At 41.6% G+C, this 22,976-nt stretch overlaps 2 protein-coding genes across 10 annotated transcripts in view; one reads left to right on the top strand and one right to left on the bottom strand.

Moving 5' to 3' along the window:
* Nucleotides 1-9,834, top strand: part of CACNB2 (calcium voltage-gated channel auxiliary subunit beta 2) — a 129,501-nt gene extending 119,667 nt beyond the window's left edge. For all 6 annotated transcript variants that reach the window (XM_039245865.1, XM_039245863.1, XM_039245866.1 and 3 more), the window contains 4 exons: nt 2,819-2,970; nt 4,451-4,546; nt 5,392-5,577; nt 6,494-9,834. In XM_039245865.1, the coding sequence (XP_039101796.1) occupies nt 2,819-2,970; nt 4,451-4,546; nt 5,392-5,577; nt 6,494-6,982 (923 nt within the window). In that variant the 3' untranslated portion in view covers nt 6,983-9,834. The remainder of the gene's footprint in view (nt 1-2,818; nt 2,971-4,450; nt 4,547-5,391; nt 5,578-6,493) is intronic.
* The window catches only part of NSUN6 (NOP2/Sun RNA methyltransferase 6), a 63,267-nt gene continuing 48,385 nt past the window's right edge, over nt 8,095-22,976 (bottom strand). The window contains exons 10-14 of one of the 4 annotated variants that reach the window (XM_039245870.1): nt 16,811-16,959; nt 13,936-14,061; nt 12,095-12,226; nt 10,746-10,809; nt 8,095-8,191 (exon numbers count right to left, since the gene is read on the bottom strand). In XM_039245870.1, coding sequence (XP_039101801.1) covers nt 8,103-8,191; nt 10,746-10,809; nt 12,095-12,226; nt 13,936-14,061; nt 16,811-16,959 — 560 coding nt within the window. In that variant the 3' untranslated portion in view covers nt 8,095-8,102. Of the gene's footprint in view, nt 8,192-10,147; nt 10,225-10,745; nt 10,810-10,835; nt 12,227-13,935; nt 14,062-16,810; nt 16,960-22,976 lie in introns of those variants that run through there. The other 3 variants (XM_039245872.1, XM_039245873.1, XM_039245871.1) reach the window with 3 other exon arrangements.

Here is a 22,976-nt window from a genome sequence, read left to right as displayed (position 1 = left end):
TGGGCCGATACAACACGTGAAATTACAAGTTGTGGGTGTTACGTAGACTCTGTTACAGAGGAAACGTGCTTTATGTTACAACATAGTACAAAACTGATATTTTAACATTCCAGGTATGTAAGTATATGTGTATATGCTATGCCTTAAGATTCTTCTGTATTTAGTAGAGCTTAAATTTTAGATGATCTACCTCATCTCAAATTTAATACGGGAGATCAATTTCAGCAATTACTTCTTTTATAAAAGGATGAAAGATCCAGTATAGTGAAGATATAATTTGATAGGTAAAATTTTGCTTTATGGGTAAGATTTTAGAAAACTTCTGTTACAGAAACAAAAGTCAAGTATGTTGCCTTTGGAGTTCATATGCTGATGTACCGCTGTATGACAAGAAGGGAAAGGAAAACTCCGAAAAATTAGAAGCTTTAAGTACATCTGTTGTACTGTTTTGGGGTGGTACACGACTTCTTTGAATGGACAGACGGCTGTATTTGTACTCGTAAGATTCATACAAGTTCTTTTATTTTTCAGTTGTAATGTTGGTCAAGCATTACAATCTAAGATATCTACATTAGCTATTCAAACCTAGAGAATGCAACATAAGAACATTACACTCTTAGGAATAAAAATATTACTTGAATTTAGACAGTTAAGCCACAACAAAGTTATAAAGCCACAACAAGGTTATAATTGGAATAAAGATGTGAAGATCAACAGAGAGTATCTAAACAGTATGAGTAATGTTTTAAAACGCTTATGAAAAAAATAATCAGAATATACCATTTTTATTTTTAAAACTTATTAAAGGAAATTCAAATATATAGGGAAGTAAAAAGTGTAAGGAACCTCAGGTGTTCACCCACTTTCAACCTTCATGGCCAGTCTGGTTTCATTTCCATCCCTCTCCTTTGTCCCCCAACTGTCTGTTACTTTGAAACAAATCCCAGACATCATGACAGGTTTTAGCTGTAACTATTTCCGTACATATTTCTAAAGATTAAGGACTCTCTTTATTTAAACCATAATGCCATTATCATATCTTAACTACATCCCTAATATCATGAGATTTCTATTCAGCCTTACATCATTTCCTAACTGCCATATACATTTTTTACATTTACATTTTATTCATTTGTGCATCAGAAATATATAAATTGAATCAGGATGCAAATGAAGTCCACAGTGATTGGTTCAAAGGTCCTTCAGTTGCTTAGTCTGTAGTTCCCCACATGTCTTTTCTTTCCCTGTTGTAACTTTTTGCCTCAAGAGTCTGGGTCACTTATCCATAGTTTCCCATAGTCGGAAGTTTGCTAACTGCATTATACTAGCATAGTTTATTTCATTGTTCTGTTTCTTATAAACTGGTAGATTGAGAAGCTTAAGTCGGGTTGTTTCTGTTTCTACTTCCTGCAAGACTGACTGTCACGAGTGGCATGTAACGAAAGATTATTTTAAAGCTGCTGCTGCAGACCGCTTAAGCCCAGATTTTTAAGGCCTCCAGGTAAATGAAAGGAGTCTACTCACACACATAATGTGAGGCAGGTGGTGAGTGACTTCTCTTTTCTGCAGTAATGCTCTAGTTGAAATTATCTCCAGGAATCTTCTGCATGGAAGCAAGGAAGAGGACTTGGAAGGTACTCTGTAGTGCTAGGCGGCTCATGGACTCCGCCCTTCGTGACTGTAGTGGACGCTACAAGCTGCGAGCAAGGCTGTACAGCTATGTGCTTCTGCAGCTTCTGGCTCTTTCACTCTGGTTTAAACATGCAGCTTCTCATTCACACTGGATACATTTCGAGTGCTCAGTAGCCGTACGCACCTCGCAGCTGTCCTCTGCACCGTACTGATATAGATGGTTTCCGTCAACTCTGAACATCCTGTTTGAGATTCTAGAGAGATCACGGGATAGACAGACTGAAATTTTCTTGGTGTTCGAGCATGTTTTTAGTTGAAAATTTTTCTATGAATCTTACAGTTTGGATTTCTGTAGTTTTTTTTTAATGTTTTCTTTTATTATTATTTTTTTATTTTGAGAGAGTGCAAGCAAGGGATGGGCTGAAAGAGAGAATCCCAAGCGGGCTCCGTGCTGTTAGCACAGAGCCCGATGAGGGGTTCGAACTCACAGGCTGCAAGAGCATGACCTGAGCAAAAATCAAGAGTCAGAGGCTCAACCGCCTGAGCCATCCAGGCGCCCCGCTAGTGCACAACTACCCTTTTAAACTAGGAATCCTGCAGGACCGTTTGTCTTTTGGTAGAAAGCATGAGCGCTGTGTTTCTGGCCAAGTTTGTTATAGATACTATTAGTGTCTCTCCTGTTTTTAATGTTGTGTTTCAGCTTGTTAATAATGTATCGAGATTATCATATCCAGAAAGCATACCAACAGGTGACAGTATAAACACAGATTAAACTGGTACAGTGAACAGAAAGGTGGTGATAGTTGCGATGGTAACGTGCTCAGAAACCAACACATTACGTTTCTGTCTGTTTTACAACATTTTTATGAAATGATTCCACGGAGTGAAGTTTTATAGCACAGAAAGTTAAAGCAGCACAGTTACCCAAATATTTTGATTCTCATAGGCAAAGTGTTAGCCGGGCAGCAAATTTTCTAGCTGGCTGACAGAATGCCCTCCAATCATACAGGTACTTCGGAGAAACCACTCTTTCTGAAGGGTACGTTTTATCAGCTCTGTTGCTGATAAACATTAACCTATGGGCTGCCCTACCTCCCAAGTGAAGAAGCAGTGTACCATTTTACTCTGTTTCTGTTTGGTCTAAAAATACTTTACAAGTAATTGAACTCTGCTTGACCTTTTACAGCGGAGGTTCAGAGTGAAATCGAAAGGATTTTCGAACTTGCAAGAACACTGCAACTGGTCGTCCTTGACGCAGATACTATTAATCATCCAGCTCAACTTAGTAAAACTTCCTTGGCTCCCATTATAGTATATGTGAAGATTTCTTCTCCTAAGGTAAGCAGGGTTGTTACCATCAGCTCTCTAATCAGACGTCACTGTGGTGTGTTTATGCTGTGCTTTACGATTATAAAAGGCTATGTTTCTATCATCAGGAGTCTGAAGAGACAGGGTAGTCAAGAGTTTATAAAATAAGCAAACACCGTATAGTTAGTTTCATGCCTTCGAACAGTGATTCCTACAAGTGTGGTCCATGGTTTCCTGGGGGAAGATTCTGAGAAACTTCCGGAGAGCCCACAAGGTCAAAATTATTTCCATAACACTAGGAAGACGTTATTTTCCGTTTTCACTGCTTTGGCATTTGTCCAGATGCTGCAAAAGCAGTGGTGGGTCGAACCGTTGGTGCCCGTGACCCGAGCCTGGTCCCAGACCACACCCGCAGGTGAAACCACCACCACCAGGCAGCTTCGCGGAGGAAAGTCCTGCCAAAGGAGTAAAATTTGAGCCTTTTCCATATTCTGTGTAATGAAACAGGAAGCACACTTGAAAGTGCTTCAGCTCCAGTGTTAGCAGTTATCGCGAGGACACACTGAATTATAAACTCGCGGAGCTTCTTTTTTCACAGAACACTAGGCATCCTATGTTTAGTCAGACTTGCTTATTTGGCAAATCTTCCTCCATTTGTCACCAGTGCTAAAACTGAAGGTTTCAAACAAAAATTAGAATTTCAGAAAATTCGCATCTACCTGAGAGCTTAGCAGCTTCTCACAAGACAGACTTTTCTGAGGCTAATGGTAAGAGCAAATACATTGTTTTAATGTTGTATAAGAAACGTGTCAGGAGTTCTGAAGCAGTCAGTGAACCATTAGTTTTCCAGGTGATGAATGACTGTTGTTACGAATCCTGCATAGTAAAAGATCCATTCAATTTTTAAGACCGATCAATGGAATTTAAGAGTAAGAAAAGTTCATTGACAGGCTTTTAGCTTTCACATGCAGACTGTCGTGAAGAAACAGAACAAGTGGTAGTTTGGGGTAATAGTAGAGAACAGTATCCGGTTATCTGCAGAGGCTACTAAAATATCCCTCCTCTTCTGAATTCCCTGTCTGCTGAAGGATGGATTTCTTCACGTAGTTCGACCAAAACAATACACAGTAGCAGATTAAAAGTAAGTGTAGCTGGGAGACTTTGCAAGAAATGTAGACAGTTGTACAAAAATTAGTAGGTTCACATGGAACGGGTTGATCATTAACTTAGTTTTTTTTTAAATGAATATTTAAAAATTTTCAGTTTTCGTTTCCATGGTAAATGTTCTAACTTCATAGAAACAAAAGTTCTTTGTTTTAAAAAACTGAGAACCCCAAGGAGTCATGAGACCAGAAGTCTGGTAAGACTCGGGATGTATCTTTTTTGAAGCCTGCACCTGAGAGGTGTGTTACATGTGAGTGCCGCCATTTTAGACATTTTATAGCTCAGTCTGTTGAGCTGTTCTTTACCTGAGTGTAGATATTCTTCTGTTAAACCTTATCTTTCACAGGTTTTACAAAGGTTAATAAAATCTCGAGGGAAATCGCAAGCTAAACACCTCAACGTCCAGATGGTGGCAGCGGATAAACTGGCTCAGTGTCCTCCAGTAAGTTGTCTCCTTGCACTGTATGTAGAAAGCACACAGAGGCCAGACAGGTAAACGTGTCCGGGAGACGATTCTCTCCACGGACCCGTGGTTTTCACTCCCAAGAAGCGAATTGTCCTACCCGTCCCCACAAGCACTTGTCTAGATCACGGCTTAGAAAAAGTGACAGTGCGTCCGGTGGTGGCCTGGCGCTGTTTGTTAGTATCTAATTATCATTGTAAGTGAAACAAGATCGTGGTTTCCAAGATTTCGTTTATAAAATGGATCTATTTGGGATTAATTATTCACTTCTAATACTAGGGAGTGAGTTGTTGCCTCTTCACAACTGAGAAATTGATTTGAGACCATGTGAAAACAAATTTCTAAACAATCAGAACACCTTCCTCCTTCTAATCCCTGCTTTACTAATCGCGCTTTGGGACTCTCGATCACCTCTGAGGCTTTGTTTTGACATGCAGGTATAGCAGAAGCTGTGAGAGGTCTGATTAATTTTTTTATTGCTTGGAATAGCTTTAAGTTGGGACCCTGTCAAATCAGATGTGGTTTCATCTTTTTTCTGCCAAATTCCACGTCCTAATCTGGCCTCAGTAATTTCCAAGGTGAAGTTTTTCGTGGGCTATCGTGTCCTCAACAACCTTTCACGTTTTGGTGACGACTACTGGCTAAGCCTCGAGGGTTGTAAGCCGTGTTCTGGGGTGGCCAGACCCTCACAGCCGGCCTGTACAGGACAGTCAGCCAGCCTGATGAGGCGAAGCGGTGCAGCTCTCGAGCCCCTTCCTCGTGTGAGCGTGTGGCGCTGGGCGCGGGGCTGGGTACTGCGCCGCCTCACCCGGCTGTCCCGGCAGGAGCTGTTTGACGTGATCCTGGACGAGAACCAGCTGGAGGACGCCTGCGAGCACCTTGCCGACTACCTGGAGGCCTACTGGAAGGCCACCCACCCTCCCAGCAGCCATCTCCCCAACCCTCTCCTCAGCCGGACTCTAGCCACTTCAGCTCTGCCTACCAGCCCCACTCAAGCCTCTAATTCACAGGTAAGAGGAGCTCTTTCCTACGCTCTAGAAACAGGGCTGCCCTAGGTCACGTGGCTGGGACCCACGCCCTGTTACCCAGCGCGGCCCTCCTTCCTGTTAGAGCAGCTCCATGCACACTGAGGCAAACGCTGAGTCATTTGCTGTCGTCAGCGGGAGCTGTGTGCCTGTAAAAAAAAAAAAAAAAAAAACCAGGTAACCAGTATGCTGCAGTCGTATATAAACGTTAAAACTCCCTAACTACAAGTTCTAGAAGACAAGACCGAATTTTTCTATACCGTCCGTAGCACAGCCACGGAATCAGACTGCCCGGGGTCACGTTCCGGCGCCACGGCTCTCTGGGTATGGAAGTTTGCTTAAGTTCCTCACGTGCGCTCGGCCTCACAAACACTGGCCGCCTGTCCCCTACGGCTGCTGCATTAATGAATTAATACACAAGATGAACTTAGGACGGTACTTTCCTCATGCTAAGTGCTATGGGAGCATCTGACATTTTACTTTTTTCCCCTCAATCCAAAGCCAACATCTTAAGCGTTTTTTAATCTTTCCACGTGTACTCAGGTAGAGGTAGTTAAATGTGCACTTGCGTACAGAAAAATCTTAGGGACCTGAATCTGATTTGAACTCCAAGAGAACATATAAAAGGATTCCCTCCGCCCTTCACTTATTCATTAAGGGGGAACAAAAGTCCCTCTGTCCACTCCTGTGGGCACTCACAAATTAAAGTCCAGTACAACGTAGTACAGACCTCAGAAATGCCACTGGGTGTTATCAGAAGAATGGAGAAACTGAGTAGGTTAGATTCCCTTCTAGAAACTTCCAGGGGAATAAACCTGAATGGATGGGCTCGCTCCTCTGACATGTCAGTCCTTGACTCTCCACCCCGGCTGACGTCCGCATTGGCTTCCTCCCCTGCCAGGGATCTCAAGGAGATCAGAGGACTGAGCGCTCCGCTGCCGCCCGTTCTGCCGCCCCAGCCGAAGACGAGCCCTGCCCGGAGCCCGTCAGGAAACCCCAACACCGGTCCTCAGCTCAGCACCACGGCCATCGCGGCGGGACGAGTCGAGGCCTCTCCAGGCAGGAGACGTTTGACTCGGAGACCCAGGAGAGCCGAGACTCTGCCTACGTGGAGCCCAGGGAGGACTACCCCCACGAACACGGGGACCACTATGCCTCACACCGCGACCACAACCATAGAGACGAGCCCCACGGGAGCAGCGAGCACAGACACAGGGAGGCTCGGCACCGGGCCAGGGACCTGGAGCGCGAGCAAGACCACAGTGAGTGCAACAGACAGCGCGGCCGCCATAAATCCAAGGACCGCTACTGTGACAAGGACGGAGAGGGCCTAGCCCGCAGACGGAACGAGGCCGGCGAGTGGACCAGGGATGTCTACGTCCGCCAGTGACTTCTGCTCTTTTGTGTTGTTGTTGTTTTTTTTAAGTCTTGTATGACACCACCCTCAGACTAAATCTTGGGGGTCTACACTGCAGTCATATGTGATCTGTCTTGTATACTTTGTACTGCTGTTGCTTGAAGAGCAACAGCATGATTGGTAAGGAGTATTAAGACACTTGTTCTTTCCGTCAGCTGGCCCGGTGCGGTGCCGCACTCCGGTGGTATACGGGACTTACCACAAACCGCTTCGGAGAGCTGCCGCTTGAACAAAATCTGCTGCCATCCAGGTGGCTTTAGGATTTTAAGAAACATAGTTGATGTTTTCAAAAATGTACTTAATGTATCCAGCAAGCCAGAACTGGCCCAGATAAAAAAGAGGAATTTCTTGATTCTCCAGATTTTTAATACGTAGGCACCTGATTTGCATACTCATTTATCCATGGACCACCGTTTCTTGCTTGTACCTCTGGCTGACTAAATTTGGGGACAGATTCAGTCTTGCCTTACACAAAGGGGATCATAAAGTTAGAATCTATTTTCTATGTACTAGTACTGTGTACTGTATAGTTTGTAAATGTTATTTCTGCAAACACCTTCTTATGATAATTATATATATAATATATAAATATATATATATCAGTTTGATCACACTATTTTAGAGTCTTAATGCCAAGTCAGCAGATTTGCTTTACGAATTACAGGGACGAGAAATGCCCACCTTCAGGAAATTTGTTACATTGTCTAGACGTCCCCATTCTAGGAGAAAGTCTGTACATACTGTAAATACGCGTGATTGCCTGACTTGAAAAGGTTTGATTTCTGAATGTTTTACCATCCTTGTAAGTTTATAATTTTGACCATAAATTATGGTAAATCTAACCAAACTCCAAAGGTTGTTCTAATCCATGCAGTTCACACTGATCGTGACAAACACGCTCTCCGTAGTTAGTGTCTTCTGTCGCTGCACTGGACTGTACGAGCCAGACCTCTCTGGGTGCGAGTGTGTCTGTGTGTAAGAGTGTGTACGCGTGTGCATGAGCGACTGAGACGGACCTGGTGCCGAAGACGCAAGACTGATGGCCTCGAATCCTACCCACCTGGCTTTGTGTTTAGCTGCGCTGCGTGGCTCTTCAGTAACCCAGCGAGCAGTCAGGGGATGGAGGAAGCTCTGCCCAGGTGACCAGGAAAGCTTTCATCTGCTGGCTCCCAGGTTTTGCTCCTAGAGTAAGAATACAGGCAACTTTTAACTGTGAGTGTTTCACTGGAAATGTACAATCTTCGTGTGTCTGAGTATTTGTTTTAGTAAGAAATGTTTACACAGCTTGTAGATTTCGTGGGAAAATAAATTTTTCTAACTTCTCCCACCTCCTTTTCTAAACCTTGCCTATCGCTCCTGTCGTTTCTCTCCCTCAAATGTACCCTCCGTTCCACTCCCTGCCTCCAGCTCCAACACGACCACTGTCCCTCAGACCGAGAAGTGCGTCTTAGAACCAAAGTTTCTGCTCTTCAGAAGTAATCAGGGCAAAATGAGGGGACTTGAAGGGAACAAAACGTTAAGAGTATCTTCCTACGTCAGACACCCACGCTGAAGGGGAGCCCGGAAGATCCTATTTCCCACGCCTCGATGACAGCACTGTCCGCAGCTCGCAGTGTGCTTGCCACGCTAAGGCTGAAACCTATTCCGTGTCACTGTGTGTCCATTTTGTCCAGTTGTGACTGGACAGGTAAGACAGTATTAGGTGTGCAAGTACCTCGCACCTGACGTTTGTCCCTGGAAAATGCTGATCTCTAATGGCCTAACTTCAGCTCTACACATTGTAAAAGGATTATTTTGTTAAATGGGTTAATCTATTTTTGATTATTCCAGGTTCTTGCCAAACATTCTTGGACCTTTATATGTACAGTGGTTTCACATTTAACTCCTTATTTCCCTCCCTGCACAAAAAAACTCAGTTTTACAAATGAGTTACAGTTAAAGGGTTTTATCAGCTACTATAAGAAACATTTTCCTCAGAATTAATCTTTTTGTTAATTAGCTCTGTACCGTTGACAAATTTATTTACTGAAGATGAAAACAGTAGTCCTATACATTTCTGATGTAAAATAGTCATATCATTGGGACACCATATTCCAGTCAAAGTTACCTGTATAAAATATTTCTGAAAATTTTCATCCCAATTAATAACTTTGGATATCTAAATTCTTGAAGTATAACTGGTATTTCTCTGACTTGCTGCTACCACTAATCCTTTTCAAAGAGTCATGCCAAAAGATTCCAGTTTTAGAATTTTATATCTGGATTCTTAATTTTTCACTTTACTGTCAAACATATTAGTCCAAATCCAAGTATTCCTCAAAAAAACTATCTCGCCAGATTCGACACGAGCAGCTCTATCTGGAAACTGTATAGCAGACTTATGTGTAAACAGTGTGTTCTAAATCTATAAATGAAGAAATAATCCCAAGGGCAAGGGGAGATGTATTGACTTGTGGAATGTAAAATTAGTCTTTTCACTCAGTAAAGGCTTAATCTTAACCTACTCAGTTGTAGAATCCTGATCTTTGTAGTCAACGCAGAAAATGCTGGCAATGTCCTTTATAGTTCTGTGTTTTATTGTCAAATCCATTTCAGTTTCTCCTGTGCTCTTTCTCTACTGCTCATTTAAGTTACTGTTACAAAAAGGTGCTGCTAAATGTAGGATGTCTTAGTCATACTGTACTTTGGGACAACGCCACATTTTTAACATGGTCTGCTATGCGTTCCTGTTACACATTCACTGTCAGCTACACTGAACTGTTCCAGAAATCTGGTTGAAAGTCATTCATATAAAACAAATAAAGAGCTGGCTTTCTGCACTGTTAGTAGTAGTGGTATTGATTGCCATTCTAGGAATAGTTCCGATGGCCGAGAACACGCCCGGGTCTCCGCACCGGTGCTCACCTGTGAAGCAGACTTCCCAAGGACAATGCTAATCCCTGACTGACTTCAGTGACAGTCCCATCGTGTCTAATCAAATGATCGCCTGCGGTAGGTAAAGATCCTTTAAGATCGGGCACAACAGAGTCCTCTTTCTCCGACCTCAGTTCTACGTGTGTGGCAATTCTTGACTCAGATGGTTTTTATTATTCCTTCGATTTTCAAATGAAGATGCATCTTGATGTCCCATTTAAATCTTCCCCCTCGCCCCTGCTCAGCAACGCAATGCGACCAGTCTTGGAGCCTCCCATCTTACTAGTATGTCAAGAGTCACACTATTGGAGAGAACAGTAGTAGCTACATCATTCTGGGTCAGTTATTTCATTCTGGCTAAACTGTATTTTTAACTACTTGTACTTCACTTTACTATTTAAACTCTGGCACAGGGTTTTGAAGTAAAATGCACTCACTGTTAAAATGCTTTCTTTGTTTCACAAGAATATTTATGTTAACCTTAAATATGTTGAGATAATATATTGTCCTCCATATTTCCCAGATTCTCCCCCTTTTATTCTATTTTTTCTCAAATCTGAGTCCCTTAAATGTGTTTTACTTTCCAATTTGCCCGATTTTTTGAAGGAAAGAAACCCACTGAAATTGTCCACGTCAGAGCAACAATTTTTTTTAACTATTCTCTGTCCAGGCCCAGCACACTAACAATGAGCGTGTCGAGTACCAGGACAGCAGCAGACGTGTGTCCTGGGCGTGTATGGAAAGACAGAAATGCCGAAGCCAACCTCTGAGAAGGCTATTCAAGAAAGGCCTCTTCTTTGAAGAGGCCTGCTAAGGATCTTACCTGGTCCAAGAGACCTTGCGATCTTGAGGGACACAACAGATAGAAGAAAATTCTGAACAGAAACCTAGGAGGGAAAAAAAAGAAACTATTAAGTAATTGTTCCCAATTGTCCACTTCATATGCCCAAGGCCGAGAGATCCTGAGATGATTCAGATGGAAGTTAACGAAACACTGAAATGTATTTAACACAATACAGGCGCTGGGTACTGAGTATTTTCATGTATCTTCTCTACAAAGCAGTAGGGAGAAGCCAGCCTAAGGTTCTAATTTTTAACAAGAGCAGTCACATGGCCACCAGCAGTGGCACATTTGGTCACTTTTGGGGGTGTTCGTGGTTTTGCTGGATTCCAGAGTTGATCACGAGGTGCTCTCCTTTTGTCTTGATCTACCATACTCACGGCTGCTTTGTCTCATGCCGGGAGCTCTGTGAAGGTGCTGATGTTCCACAGAACCCCCAGGGGTGGCTCTGGCTCTAAGTGCTGATCCAGTTCCCAGCTACCGAAGCTACTTGCTTCTTTCTCACTAATCACATCGCAGTAACTTGCACAACAGGTATTCCAGTGGATGATAAAAAGTACCCAAACTGTTGTAATTTTAATCTACAGAGTGAAGAAAATATTATCGTCTTCAGCTTAAAAGCATGAAGAAAAAGAAAACATGGTGAAGGCACACTACCATTTAGGAGAAGTCCAGACATCATTTCAAAGAGCTGACTGATCAAATGGTAACTCAGATAGGAGTACATGGAAAACATACTCTTATAGTTCCCAGACCCTGAATTCTCAGGGAACTGCTACCACTTAGGAACTCTCAGGAACAAACACCACTTTTTACCAAATTATTACTCATTTTATTCCTCTTGTTATCATCACAGATTTTCACATTAAAATTGATTTGCATCCTTCACACATTAAAACAAAACCGTAATGAAAAAATGCTCCAGGCATCTGTAGGCATCTCCTTTTCTCTTTACTGGACTAAGTCCTTAAGGAAAAAAAATTATTTTAAACACAAAATATGATCTTGTACCACCCCCAACTACCTCCTCCGTGAAGCAGTCTCTTGATGAAGTCTCTTGGTCCCTGGTGCAACAGCTGGCAGCCTTTTTTCTGTTTCCTTAGCAACTATGCCATCAATCACCAGGCTCAACAACAGTTTGATTAAAAAAGAAAAGAAGAAGAAGGAAGGAAGGAAGGAGGGAGGAAAGGAAGGGAGAAAACTAAAAAGCATACAGCTAACGTTTGGAGCTTTCATTTCTATGGATCCTTCTACGTGCTTCTGCATTTTATGAATTTTGCAATAAAAAAACCAATACAATCTTTATTTGCCAGCGAAATCAGGTCTTCTACCCTGGCACCTCCGAGGGAACCGAGGTCCACGTCCCGTATTGGCACAACAGATGGATCAAATCGCTGCAGCTGTTTCAGTTGTTCAAGTGACAGGCCAGCCCCCATCATTCCTTCTCCTCCAATCTGTGGTTCCTGTGTGCAGAAAATGAACAACTTATCAACATCCTGTAATTACTAAGTGTGCCTGTGTACAATTTAAAAGACAACATTGAGGTTTAAGTACCAACAATTCCAAAAATAGATAAACAGTATCTTTGTGGAATATACATGCGGTTTTTCTCTGTGGGAACAAACGGTCACCTGAGGAGTATGAGGACCCATGTGCTCACCAAGTACCGCAGCTTTGCCACATTTTGCTGTATGGATTTTTCTTCTTTTTTAATGTTTATTTTTGAGAGAGAGGAAGAGAGACAGTGCACACACAGGGGAGGGAGACACAATCTGAAGCAGGCTCCAGGCTCTGAACTGTCAGCACAGAGCCTGACACGGGAGTCGAACTCACAAACCGGGAGATCATGACCTGAGCCAAAGTCGGACGCTTTAACTGACTGAGCCTGCCAGGCAGCCCTAGCTGTGTGGTGTTAAGCAAATAACGTTACCTGTTTCCTCATCTATAAAACAGATAAGGTACTCAGTTCTAAGATTTTAACAAGGGGATATTATGCCTGGTATATAGTGGCCAGTCAGTGAAACATTATCAGTAACAATAAATACAAATTCAGTTTTATTGTCACACTCCCCAAAGCAGACAGAAGTTCCTTTCTCTGACCCACACCAGTTGGATGATAAAAGTTTTCAATTGTTGTTTTTGAATGCACTAGAGCAGATATTACAAAAAATAATGGCTGTGTTGACTGGTTTAGAATATAGAATCATAAGGAACTGAGTGGTATGTGTGAACCAGACCACAAAGGAGCCAGAATCCTAACTGAAGTCACCACTGCACAAATGTGTGTGCATTACTGAAAACCTATCGTTTTATTAACTCATGAGGAAAAAGTCTCTATCTCTTTTAGGTATTTATTGAGTGTTGTGTATGTACACACACACACACACACACGTATAAAATTCAAGTGAATTCTGAAGTCTTCCTTTCCTCTACAATGCAATTATCTTAATTTCTGAGACTGGAAACCCTCGCTTGATTGCTTTGTATTCATAGATTCCAATTACCTACTAGAATTCTGTACAGAAAGGTTGCTGAGGTTAGAGGTTCAATGTATCTAATTGAATGTGAGCACTGTTACAGATTTAAACTTAATCTCAAACATCATGGGTTAAACACATAGTCATAATATAGTTTTGATAAACACCAGAAGAGGTCAAATAAAGTGTAAGAAAACTTCTAAAACGTTACCCATATTATGTAAGAAATTGTGAAGAAGCACTATTTCTGAACCATTTTCCCCCCTTTGCTAGTCTTATGATGGCCCAGTTATTAAAGCCGATTTGATGAAGAGAATAATGCTCAACATATTCCGTACCAGCAAAATATAGGACCGAAAGGAATAAACAACTTCTTCGGGGAAAAAAAAGAAAGTTCTGCATAACCCGAACAAGAGCCACAGGTGAACGAAACCCGTAACGCAAGCACACCGGGGCTCTGTGGCGTTCTAACACAAGGGCAAGGAAGGAAGACGGGCAAAATAGCGGGGATGTGGGAATTCTCTGCGGGCAGTTCCCAAATAGGTCTCACTAGAGAAACATGCTCGTTGACTGCAGTACTTGTTTCTGAAGTTTCGCTGGACACACTTCTTCATATGACAAGCTTGCGCTCATCACCACACTCACGTTTCTGTGATCTGTCACATGACACAGAGAAAAACCGGACTCACTCATACCTGGGGCTGAAGCCGGAGGCAAGGAAAGGCTGCGAGGGCCCAGGCCACCTGCTCTTCGTTTTCTGCCAGCGTGACGGTGCACGTGCTGTAGACCAGCGCGCCTCCAGGCTTCAGCAGCTCCACCGCCTGCAGAGACGTGTGCTCAGACCATGGGGGTGCCACGGCCAGTTCAGCGTTTTACAGGATCTTGTACCTAAAGGACATCTTTCACATGCTGGGGATAAGTGTTCTGTATGATCAAGATTCGTTCTCTAATTAGAGTGTTCCGGCGCAGGTGCACTTCACGGTCTCAGAGCTGTCAGTCCATTTAAAGCAAGACTTTCCTAAATGTAAGCATTCACTTTCGCTACTTTAGACACCACTTTTAGGCCCGAAACTCACACATGTACACTTTGTTATATATAACTTACTCATCTGTTCATTTGCCTCCCCCGTTGGAACAGACACTCCATGAATAAGGCAGGGATTGTCATTTTGTCACTGCTATATTGATAGCACCCACAACAGTCCCTATTATATCATCATCAGGGGCTCAATGAATACTTGTCCAGTAAATAAATGAATCAGAAAATAAGGTATAATAAGAAAATAAATTTTCCCAAATAACTAAAAAGTGTACCTTTTCAAACTCACAGATATTTAGGGAATGTGGATGGCACAGCTGGTTAAGCATCTGACTCTTGAGTTCTGCTCAGGTCATGATCTCACAGTTCAAACTCCCAGATATTTAAAAACATTAAATTTTTTTTTTTTTTTTTACTATTTGTCTATTTTTGAGAGAGATGCAGAGTGAGAGAGCATGAGCAGGGGCCAACAGAGAGGGAGAAAGAGAATCTGAAGCAGGTTCCAGGCTCTGAGCTATTAGCACAGAGCCCAATGCGGGGGCTCGAACCCACAAGCCATGAGATCATGACCTGAGCCGAAGTTGGGGCACTCAAGTGCCCCAATATTTAAAAACATTTTAATGAAAACCTTTAAAATACACAGTATACATAGTATATACTATTATATACAATGTATATATATATATTACTATTATATATACATTATATTATATATAATGTGTGTATATATATATGATACATACACACACACACTACATGCCATCTGGTATGTATAAGTATGTAATAAACTATATAATAATGTATACTGCCTATACTACATATACTATATTTTTATTGCATATAGTATATATTTGTGCTTTCTTAACTACAGTATGCTGATGAAAATTTAAACTTTGTTAGTGTGCCAATTATTGTTTTAAGCATTTTATATGGATTTTCTCAATTTACTTATAGCCAGGAGGTATAGTTACTATCTCCAGTGAGGTACCCCTATTAGGTGGATTTATAGTACCTCTTCTCATACACGGAAACCAATGTCCCGAAAGTCCCTCATGTAGGAGCACAGTTCCAAACCAGATAGCGTCTGATTATCAAGTCCACATTCTCAGTCAACACAACCCCGTACTAACTGGCAAAACTGCTATATTCTGAATTCTCTCGTACAGTCAGCTATCACTTTTCATGAAGATCCCTGCATCTACTCTTAAGTAGCCTTTTAAAATGTTCTTTCTGCTTTGACCCAAAGAAGAACAAAAAGCCCAGTCTTTTAAAACAGTGTCTTAATTTTATCCTCAAGTCAGAGTGGGTTTCAACCATAAGTAAAGCTTCCTTTTTTCTGTTTGCTGTTTTAATTTCAGGATGTGCTTTTTGAAGACTGTACAGAAGGTGAAAAAGTTAAATACTCTACTGTGAGTGCCACCTTTGCATATAAACGGAGACAGCAGAAACATGCTCAAAGGAAACTGGAGAGATGGCATAATTACAGTGCGTCTGTTTGTGGCTGCCTATGTGTCTGTTAAGAGCAGGGCTGAGACAAAATAACAAAGTCATCTTTGATCAAATGCTCTCTACCTTCTGTGAAATCCACGGAATCATCTTCACAAGCCTGAAAGAAATCCTCAAATGTTCTATTTGGGTGTCTCCTTAAATGTGCTAGAGAGCGGTGAAATGGGCCAAGTTTTTATGGTTCTTCTCTATCCTACACTGAATAATCGTTTCTCATTTTTATCGATGTTTTGCCTCTAGGGGACTTCCCACTTCTAATACACTACCCAAGATGGTCCAGGAACCCTATAAGAAAAGAGTAACCCATTTTATATCCCATTCCTTACACATCACTTAGTAACTATGATGTTAACACCTCAATGACTTCTTAGGATGTATCAGAATGTTAGAAACTCATTAAATGTCTCTGAAGAAATTCTATTGTCTGTAATGAAAGAGTGATCAACAAAAATGAAAGTTTCGTGTATTTAAAACTAGGTTTTCTCTGTCCTTTAACATAAATAACATAATAACTTGCCGTTTTAACCATCTGTAAGTGTACAGTTCAGTGGCATTGAGTACATTCACACTCTCTGTAACCCTCACCGTTACCCATCTCCAGAGCTTTTCATTTTCCCAAATGCAAACCCCGTACCCATTTTAAACACGGATTCCCCATTCTCCCATCCCTCCAGCCTCTGGTAACCTCTCTTCTGCTTTCTGTCTCTATGAATGTTCCTATTCCAGTCACTCATATACATGGAAACAGACAATATTTGTCTTTCTGTGTCTGGCTTATACCACTCGGCCTAAGTTCCCAAAGGTCATTCATGTTGTACCAGAATTTCCTTCCTGCGTAAACCTGAAGAGTATTCCACGGTACGTGTACACATTTTCCCTATCCATTCACCTGCTGATGGACAAGTGGGTCATTTCCCTATTTTGGTTATTGTGAAAAATGCTGCTAGGAAGATGGCATCTCAGTGTTTGAGACATCAAACTAGCGAAGGTCAACTGTTTTCTCACATCAAAGTGCCATCACATACCACAGTAAAGAGTTTTCTCTGCAATGGTTGATATGATGTCACTTCTTTCAAAGTCCAAGAACAAGCCATGTTTGGTCTCTGTCCCATTCCACTGCACGGTGCATCAAGAAGAACTCGGTCAAAAGATTCTGGTAAGAATGGAGGTTTTCCTGTGAAGAGAATTATAAACACAACTGTTATCTGCCTGTAGGTCTAGAATAGAAAGTTCCTGAGAAGGGCGCCTGGGTGGCTCAGTTGGTTGAGCGTCCAACTTCAGCTCAGGTCATGATCTCACTGTTTATGAGTTCAAGCCCTGCGTCAGGCTCTCTGCTGTCAGCACAGAGCCCACTTTGATCCTCTGTCTCCCTCTTTATCTCTGCCCCTCCCATGCTCATGCTCTCTCTAAATAAATAAATAAATAAATAAATAAATAAATAAATAAATAGAAAACTCCTAAGATAGAACCAATTATCAGGAATTTAAAATCACAATCTAGACTACAAAGAAAAACAATTTCTCCTTTCAAGTAACTGGTAAAATTAATTCTGACATATGTAAAATGTTTAAAAACGTGATTACTATAATTGAGGGTTATTCTGTTGACACAGTGCAAATTAAGGCCTAATCAAATGAGACTTTGTATCCCCAATGTCAGAAGCCACAATTCATCAGAGCGAGGACCTGGAATTCATCCTAGTCACATTGAGAGCGGACACTTCTCTTGGCGATCCCTACCGCAGACAGCCCCCCAAAAGAAGAGTATCTGTTAGGTTCTGGTCAAATCTTCTAGTTCTGAGGTTTCTCACTTTCCTTGCTTTTGTGGCCATCAGCAGGGCTATGCTCTAGAGCATCTATCTCCCTGTATCACACAAATTGTCTCCACTTCAACTTCTGAGCTGTTCAGTGTTATTGGAGAAAATCATGAAACCAGTCTGCTTATATATTTCTGCTATTTAATAACTGCAAGAGAGTGCTGCTGACTGCTCTCATGGGAAGCCAGCTGATGCCCAGAGGAACCACAATCAGCGGCTCTGAGCATCACAACATCACCTGCTTTTCTCTGACTGCAAAACTGTTAGACACATGCTCTTATCAATTTAACTCATCTCCTCTGTAACCATCCCTGGTTTCTTACCTACGGTCCCAGAATATCTTCTCAAAGTAAACAATTATTTTTACAGTTTTTGATACATACTGAAAAATGCTCTAGAAAGACTATACCAATTTCCACTTTCATTACAATTATATGTATTTTCCCCAAAATCTTCATCAAAAGATTTTTTTTATTTATTATTATTACTGTTATTATTGTTTCATTGGCCATTTGCATTTCTTTATATGGTCACCTGTCTTGTTTTGTCCTTTTTCTCCTGAGGCTGTTGTCTCTTTCTTACTGATCAGGAGAGCTACGGGGACAGTAGCTGCTTTCTATGTGTGGTTAGCTCTGCGATGCCTCCGTGATCTCCTTTGCTTTTCCAGCTCTCTGACATCCATTTAACAGATTCCTTACATTATTTATTCATACCAAATTGTCTCTCTCAGAAAACCAAAAACTATTCCCGCAGCTACCTACATCTCTTGAGTAAACTCCTCACACTAACAAAGACATCTTCTCTAGCTTCTCTATGACTCCACCTACTTCTCCAGCTGTCTTTCTCAGTACTCGGCTGTACTCACCAATGTTAAAAAACAAACAAAAAACCCACAACATCACTTTGTTACCCAAAAATGTCATGAGCTTTGATATTTCCATGCTTCTGCTAATTCTATTTACCTGAGATCCCCCCGGCACTTATTTCCACTTGTCACAATACTATCTACCTTTTTAAGGCCTAATAATGTCACCTCCTCAACCTAAACTCTTTTTCTCTTGTCCCTAGAAGAAGTAATCCTTCCCTCTGAGTTCCCACAGCCTTAGGTATCTTTTGAATGTATAATCTTTTTATTTTTTTCTTTTGAGAGAGAGAGAGAGAGAGAGAAAGCGAGAGAGAGCAGGCAAGCATGTGAGCAGGGAAGAGATGTAGAGGGAGAAGGAGGAAATCTCAAGCAGGCTCCATGCTCAGCACAGAACCCAACATGGGGCTTGATCCCATGACCCTGGGATTGTGATCTGAGCTGAAATCGAGAGTTGAGTGGCTCAACCGACAGAGCCACCCAGGTGGCTTATATTAAGGTGGCTTATACCTTAGATGTGGAGTCTTATATTCACTACTGTTCAGGTCTTACTTCCATCTAGGTACTAAAAATTCTTAAAAACCAGGACAAGCAAGCCCATAAGACACGTTTGTATGAACTAGAATTATCCCCATCTCTAGAGCACAGGCTGGAATTCAGCCCCTCAACATTCCCTCCGCTAGGCGTCCTTGTACCGACCAGAATCAAATGCCCTGTCGTGGCATGACGGGGAGAGGGACAAGGCCAACTCAATGAACTCACTGTTCTTCATAAGTTTTCACAGAAAGTACTGGGTAATTATACAAAAATTGAGAAATTCCTAAAAATATTCTAGACCTGTTTTAGATTAGACTAAGATCACCAAATGACTCCAGGTACACCTGGTCCAAGAGAAATCTCTCTTGTTCAAAACTAGAAAGCCATGGAATGAACATTTCAGGCTTATATGCATTTTAAGAGTACCCAAATTTTTATTCATTCAAAGCTTTTTCTCAATACTTAATCTTAGAACTACCTCTAGTGATTTCTAAAACTGCATTCATTTGCAGTGGTGTGTAATTTAGGAGTAATTTTATGATAAAAATAATAAGATTGGACAGCATTTGGAAAGAGGAAATACAGACCTTCTCCCCAGTGTAAGAATTATAACTGGTGAAAATTATAACAAAAGCAAAAACCACCAAGTAAAGTCTCTAGAAAATGCCTGGGACATACATCAAATGAAGAAACACTTATAAAATCTAAGAAATGGGAGTATCTGTGGTATCTCAGCCACAATGCATTCCTTCCTCTGGCCCAACAGCTCTCCCTTCCCTGAAGCTCAGAGCGAGGAGGGTGCGGGGACTGCCTCCCTCCCTATACTCCCAGTCAGGAAATATGGTATCTCACTGGAAGGGGCAGGCCTGCCAGCATTTCTCGTCCTCAAGTCCCATGTTACAGAGGCTCAATTCCAGGTAAGAGCAGCGGAAAAGTCTGGGGCTGCCTTCCTGCACCCAGCCCCCACTCACATGTGGGCGGCTCTACCCCAGGCACAGTAGCACAAAGCCCCACCTGCCCTTGACCAACCACAAAAGAACCTTCAAATACAGAAGGCAAAAACTGGGAGAACTGGAGGGAGAAATACACCACGCAACAGTAAGAGTTGGAGACTTCCATCTAACTTCCAATGATAAAAAGAATAACCAGGCAGAAGATCAAAAAGGAAATAGAACACTTCAACACAAAGAAGAGCTAACAGATTATCTATAAAACATTCCTCTCAACAGTTGAATACACAGTCTTTTCCAGTGCACATGGATCATTCTCTAAGACAGAACATAAGTGAGGCCATAAAAATACAGATCAGTAAATTTTAAAAGGCTGAACTCATTTGTTCTCCCACCAAAGTGGAATGAAAATAGAAGTTAGTAACAGAGGGGCGCCTGGGTGGCTTAGTCGGTTAAGCGTCCGACTTTCGCTTGGGTCATGATCTCGCGGTTCGTGGGTTCGAGCCCCGCGTCGGGCTCTGTGCTGACTGCCAGCTCAGAGCCTGGAGCCTTTTTCTGAGTCTGTTTTTCCCTCTCTCTCTGACCCTCCCCTGCTCATGCTGTCTCTCTCTCTCTCTCTCCTAGGAATAAATAAAAATTTTAAAAATAATTAAAAAAAAAAGAAGTTAGTAACAGAAGTAGATTGGGGAAATTCAAATATGTCTAAGTTAAAAAAAAAAAAAAAACCATGCAGGGTGCCTGGGTGGCTCAGTCAGTTGAGTGCCGACTTCAGTTCAAGTCATGATCTCACAGTTCGTGGGTTCGAGCCCCACGTCAGGTTCTGTGCTGACAGCTTAGAACCTGGAGCCTGCTTTGTTTGGATGCTGTATCTTCCTCTCTCTGCCCCTCCACTGCTTGCACTCTGTCTCTCTCTCTCAAAACTAAAATAAACATTAAAAAACAAACAAACAAACAAACATGCTCCAAGGGGCCTCTAGGTGGCTCAATTGATTCAGCCTCAGCCTCCAACTCTTTATTTTGGCTCAGGTCACGATCTCATGGTTTTTAAGTTCGAGCCCCATATTGGGTTCTGTGCTGAGAGTGCGGAGCCTGCCTCAGATTCTCTCTCTCCCTCTCATTCTACTCCTCCCCTGCTTGCTCTCCCTCTCAAAATAAATTAACTGAAAAAATTTAAATACAAAAAACATGCTCCAAAATAACCATAGATCTAAGAATTGACAGGTAAACCATACAACACTTTGACATGAATAAAAACAAACACACAACACATGAAAACTTATGGAAAGTAGTGAGACACAGCTTAGTGAGAAAATTATAAATACCTACATTTTAAGAAAAGATCTCAAATCAACAACCTAGCCTTCCATTCTTAAGACAATGGAAAAATAGGAGCAAACTAAAAAATGGGGAAAAATAATAAAGGTTAGAGCAGAAATTAATGAAATAGAGAATTTACAAAAAGAGAAAGGATCAACAAAACCAAAGGTTAATTCTTTGAAAGGAGCAACAAAATTGACAAAACCTTAGCTAGACAAACCGAAAAAAAAGAGAGAGAAAAGACTCAAAAAACTAGTATCAGAAATTAAAAGGGGACAGAAATTAAAAGGGGACATCACTACTGACCTCACAGAAAAATAATTAAAAGGAATATTTGAACAACTGTATAATTCACATAATATGGACAAATTACAAGTGAAACACTAACTACTGAAAATGACTTAAAAAGAGAAAATCTGAATGTAAATCTATAGTAAGAGACTGAATTTGTAATTTTTAAAATTTCCACAAAGAAAAGCCTAGGCTCCAGTGTCTTCACTGATGAATCTCCCAAACATTTTTAAAAGTTTTAAAAATAATCCCTAATAAATTTTTTCAAAAACACAAGGAGAAAAAGGAATACTTCTGAACTCATTCTATGAGGTCAGAATTACCCTAATACCAAAACCTGACAAAGACAGCACAGGAAAGAAAACTACAGGCCATCTCTCTCCTATGAATACAGACACAAATACAAACAAACCCACTGTAGCAATACGTGAAAAAGATTATACAAGTGGGATTTATTCCAGGAATCCAAGGTTGGTTTAGCATCTGAAACTCAAATAAAGGTCAAATACCCTAAGATCATCTCAAGAGACACAGGAAAAGTATTGGACAAAATCCAACATGACTGCATGATTAAAAACACCCAGCAAACCAGGAACAACAGGGAAATTCCTCAACCTGGTAAAGGTTATCTACGAGAAACTACAGCTGGATTTAAGGCACTTGAAAGACTGATCAGCAACATGATTGGATACCCTCCGTCACCACTTCCATTTAACATTGTAGTAGAGCTTCCAGCAAGGACAATGAGTCAAGAAAATGAAACAAAAGTCATCTGAAATAGAAAGGAAGGAGTAGACCTATCTTTATTTACAGGTGAACAAAGCTGGAAGACACCCCATTTTCTGATTTCAAAATTTACTACAAGGCTACAGTAATCAAGATAATCCTTACTAGCTACTGGTAGAAATACCCATCAATGGACGAGAACTCAGAGTCCAGAAATAAACCCTTACATTTACAGTCAACAAGGGAACCCAGGCAATTCAACAAAACAAAACAATCTCTTATTTTTTATCTTTTAATGTTTGCTTATTTTTGGGAGAGACAGCACAAGCTGGGGAGGTGTATAGAGGGAGATAGAGGATGTAAAACAGGCTCCACGCTGTCAGTGCAGAGCCTGATGTGTGGCTTGAACTCACAAACTGTGAGATCACGACCTGAGCCAAAGTCTACGCTCAACCAACTGAGCCACCCAGATGCCCACAAAACAGTCTTTTAACATAAAGTGCTGGAAGGGCGCCTGGTTAGCTCAGTTGGTTAAGCATCCAACTTCAGCTCAGGTCACGATCTCATGGTTTGTGAGTTCAAGCCCCACGTCGGGCTCTGTGCTGACAGCTCAGAGATTAGAGCCTGCTTCCAATTCTGTGTCTCCCTCCTTCTCTGCCACTCCCCGACTCACACTCTGTCTCTCAAAAAAA

This window comes from Hyaena hyaena, unplaced genomic scaffold (genome assembly GCF_003009895.1).
Source record: "Hyaena hyaena isolate Hyena2069 unplaced genomic scaffold, ASM300989v1 scaffold_277, whole genome shotgun sequence".
In the NCBI taxonomy this organism is placed as follows: domain Eukaryota; kingdom Metazoa; phylum Chordata; class Mammalia; order Carnivora; family Hyaenidae; genus Hyaena; species Hyaena hyaena.
This window is presented reverse-complemented; position numbering and strand designations above follow the sequence as displayed.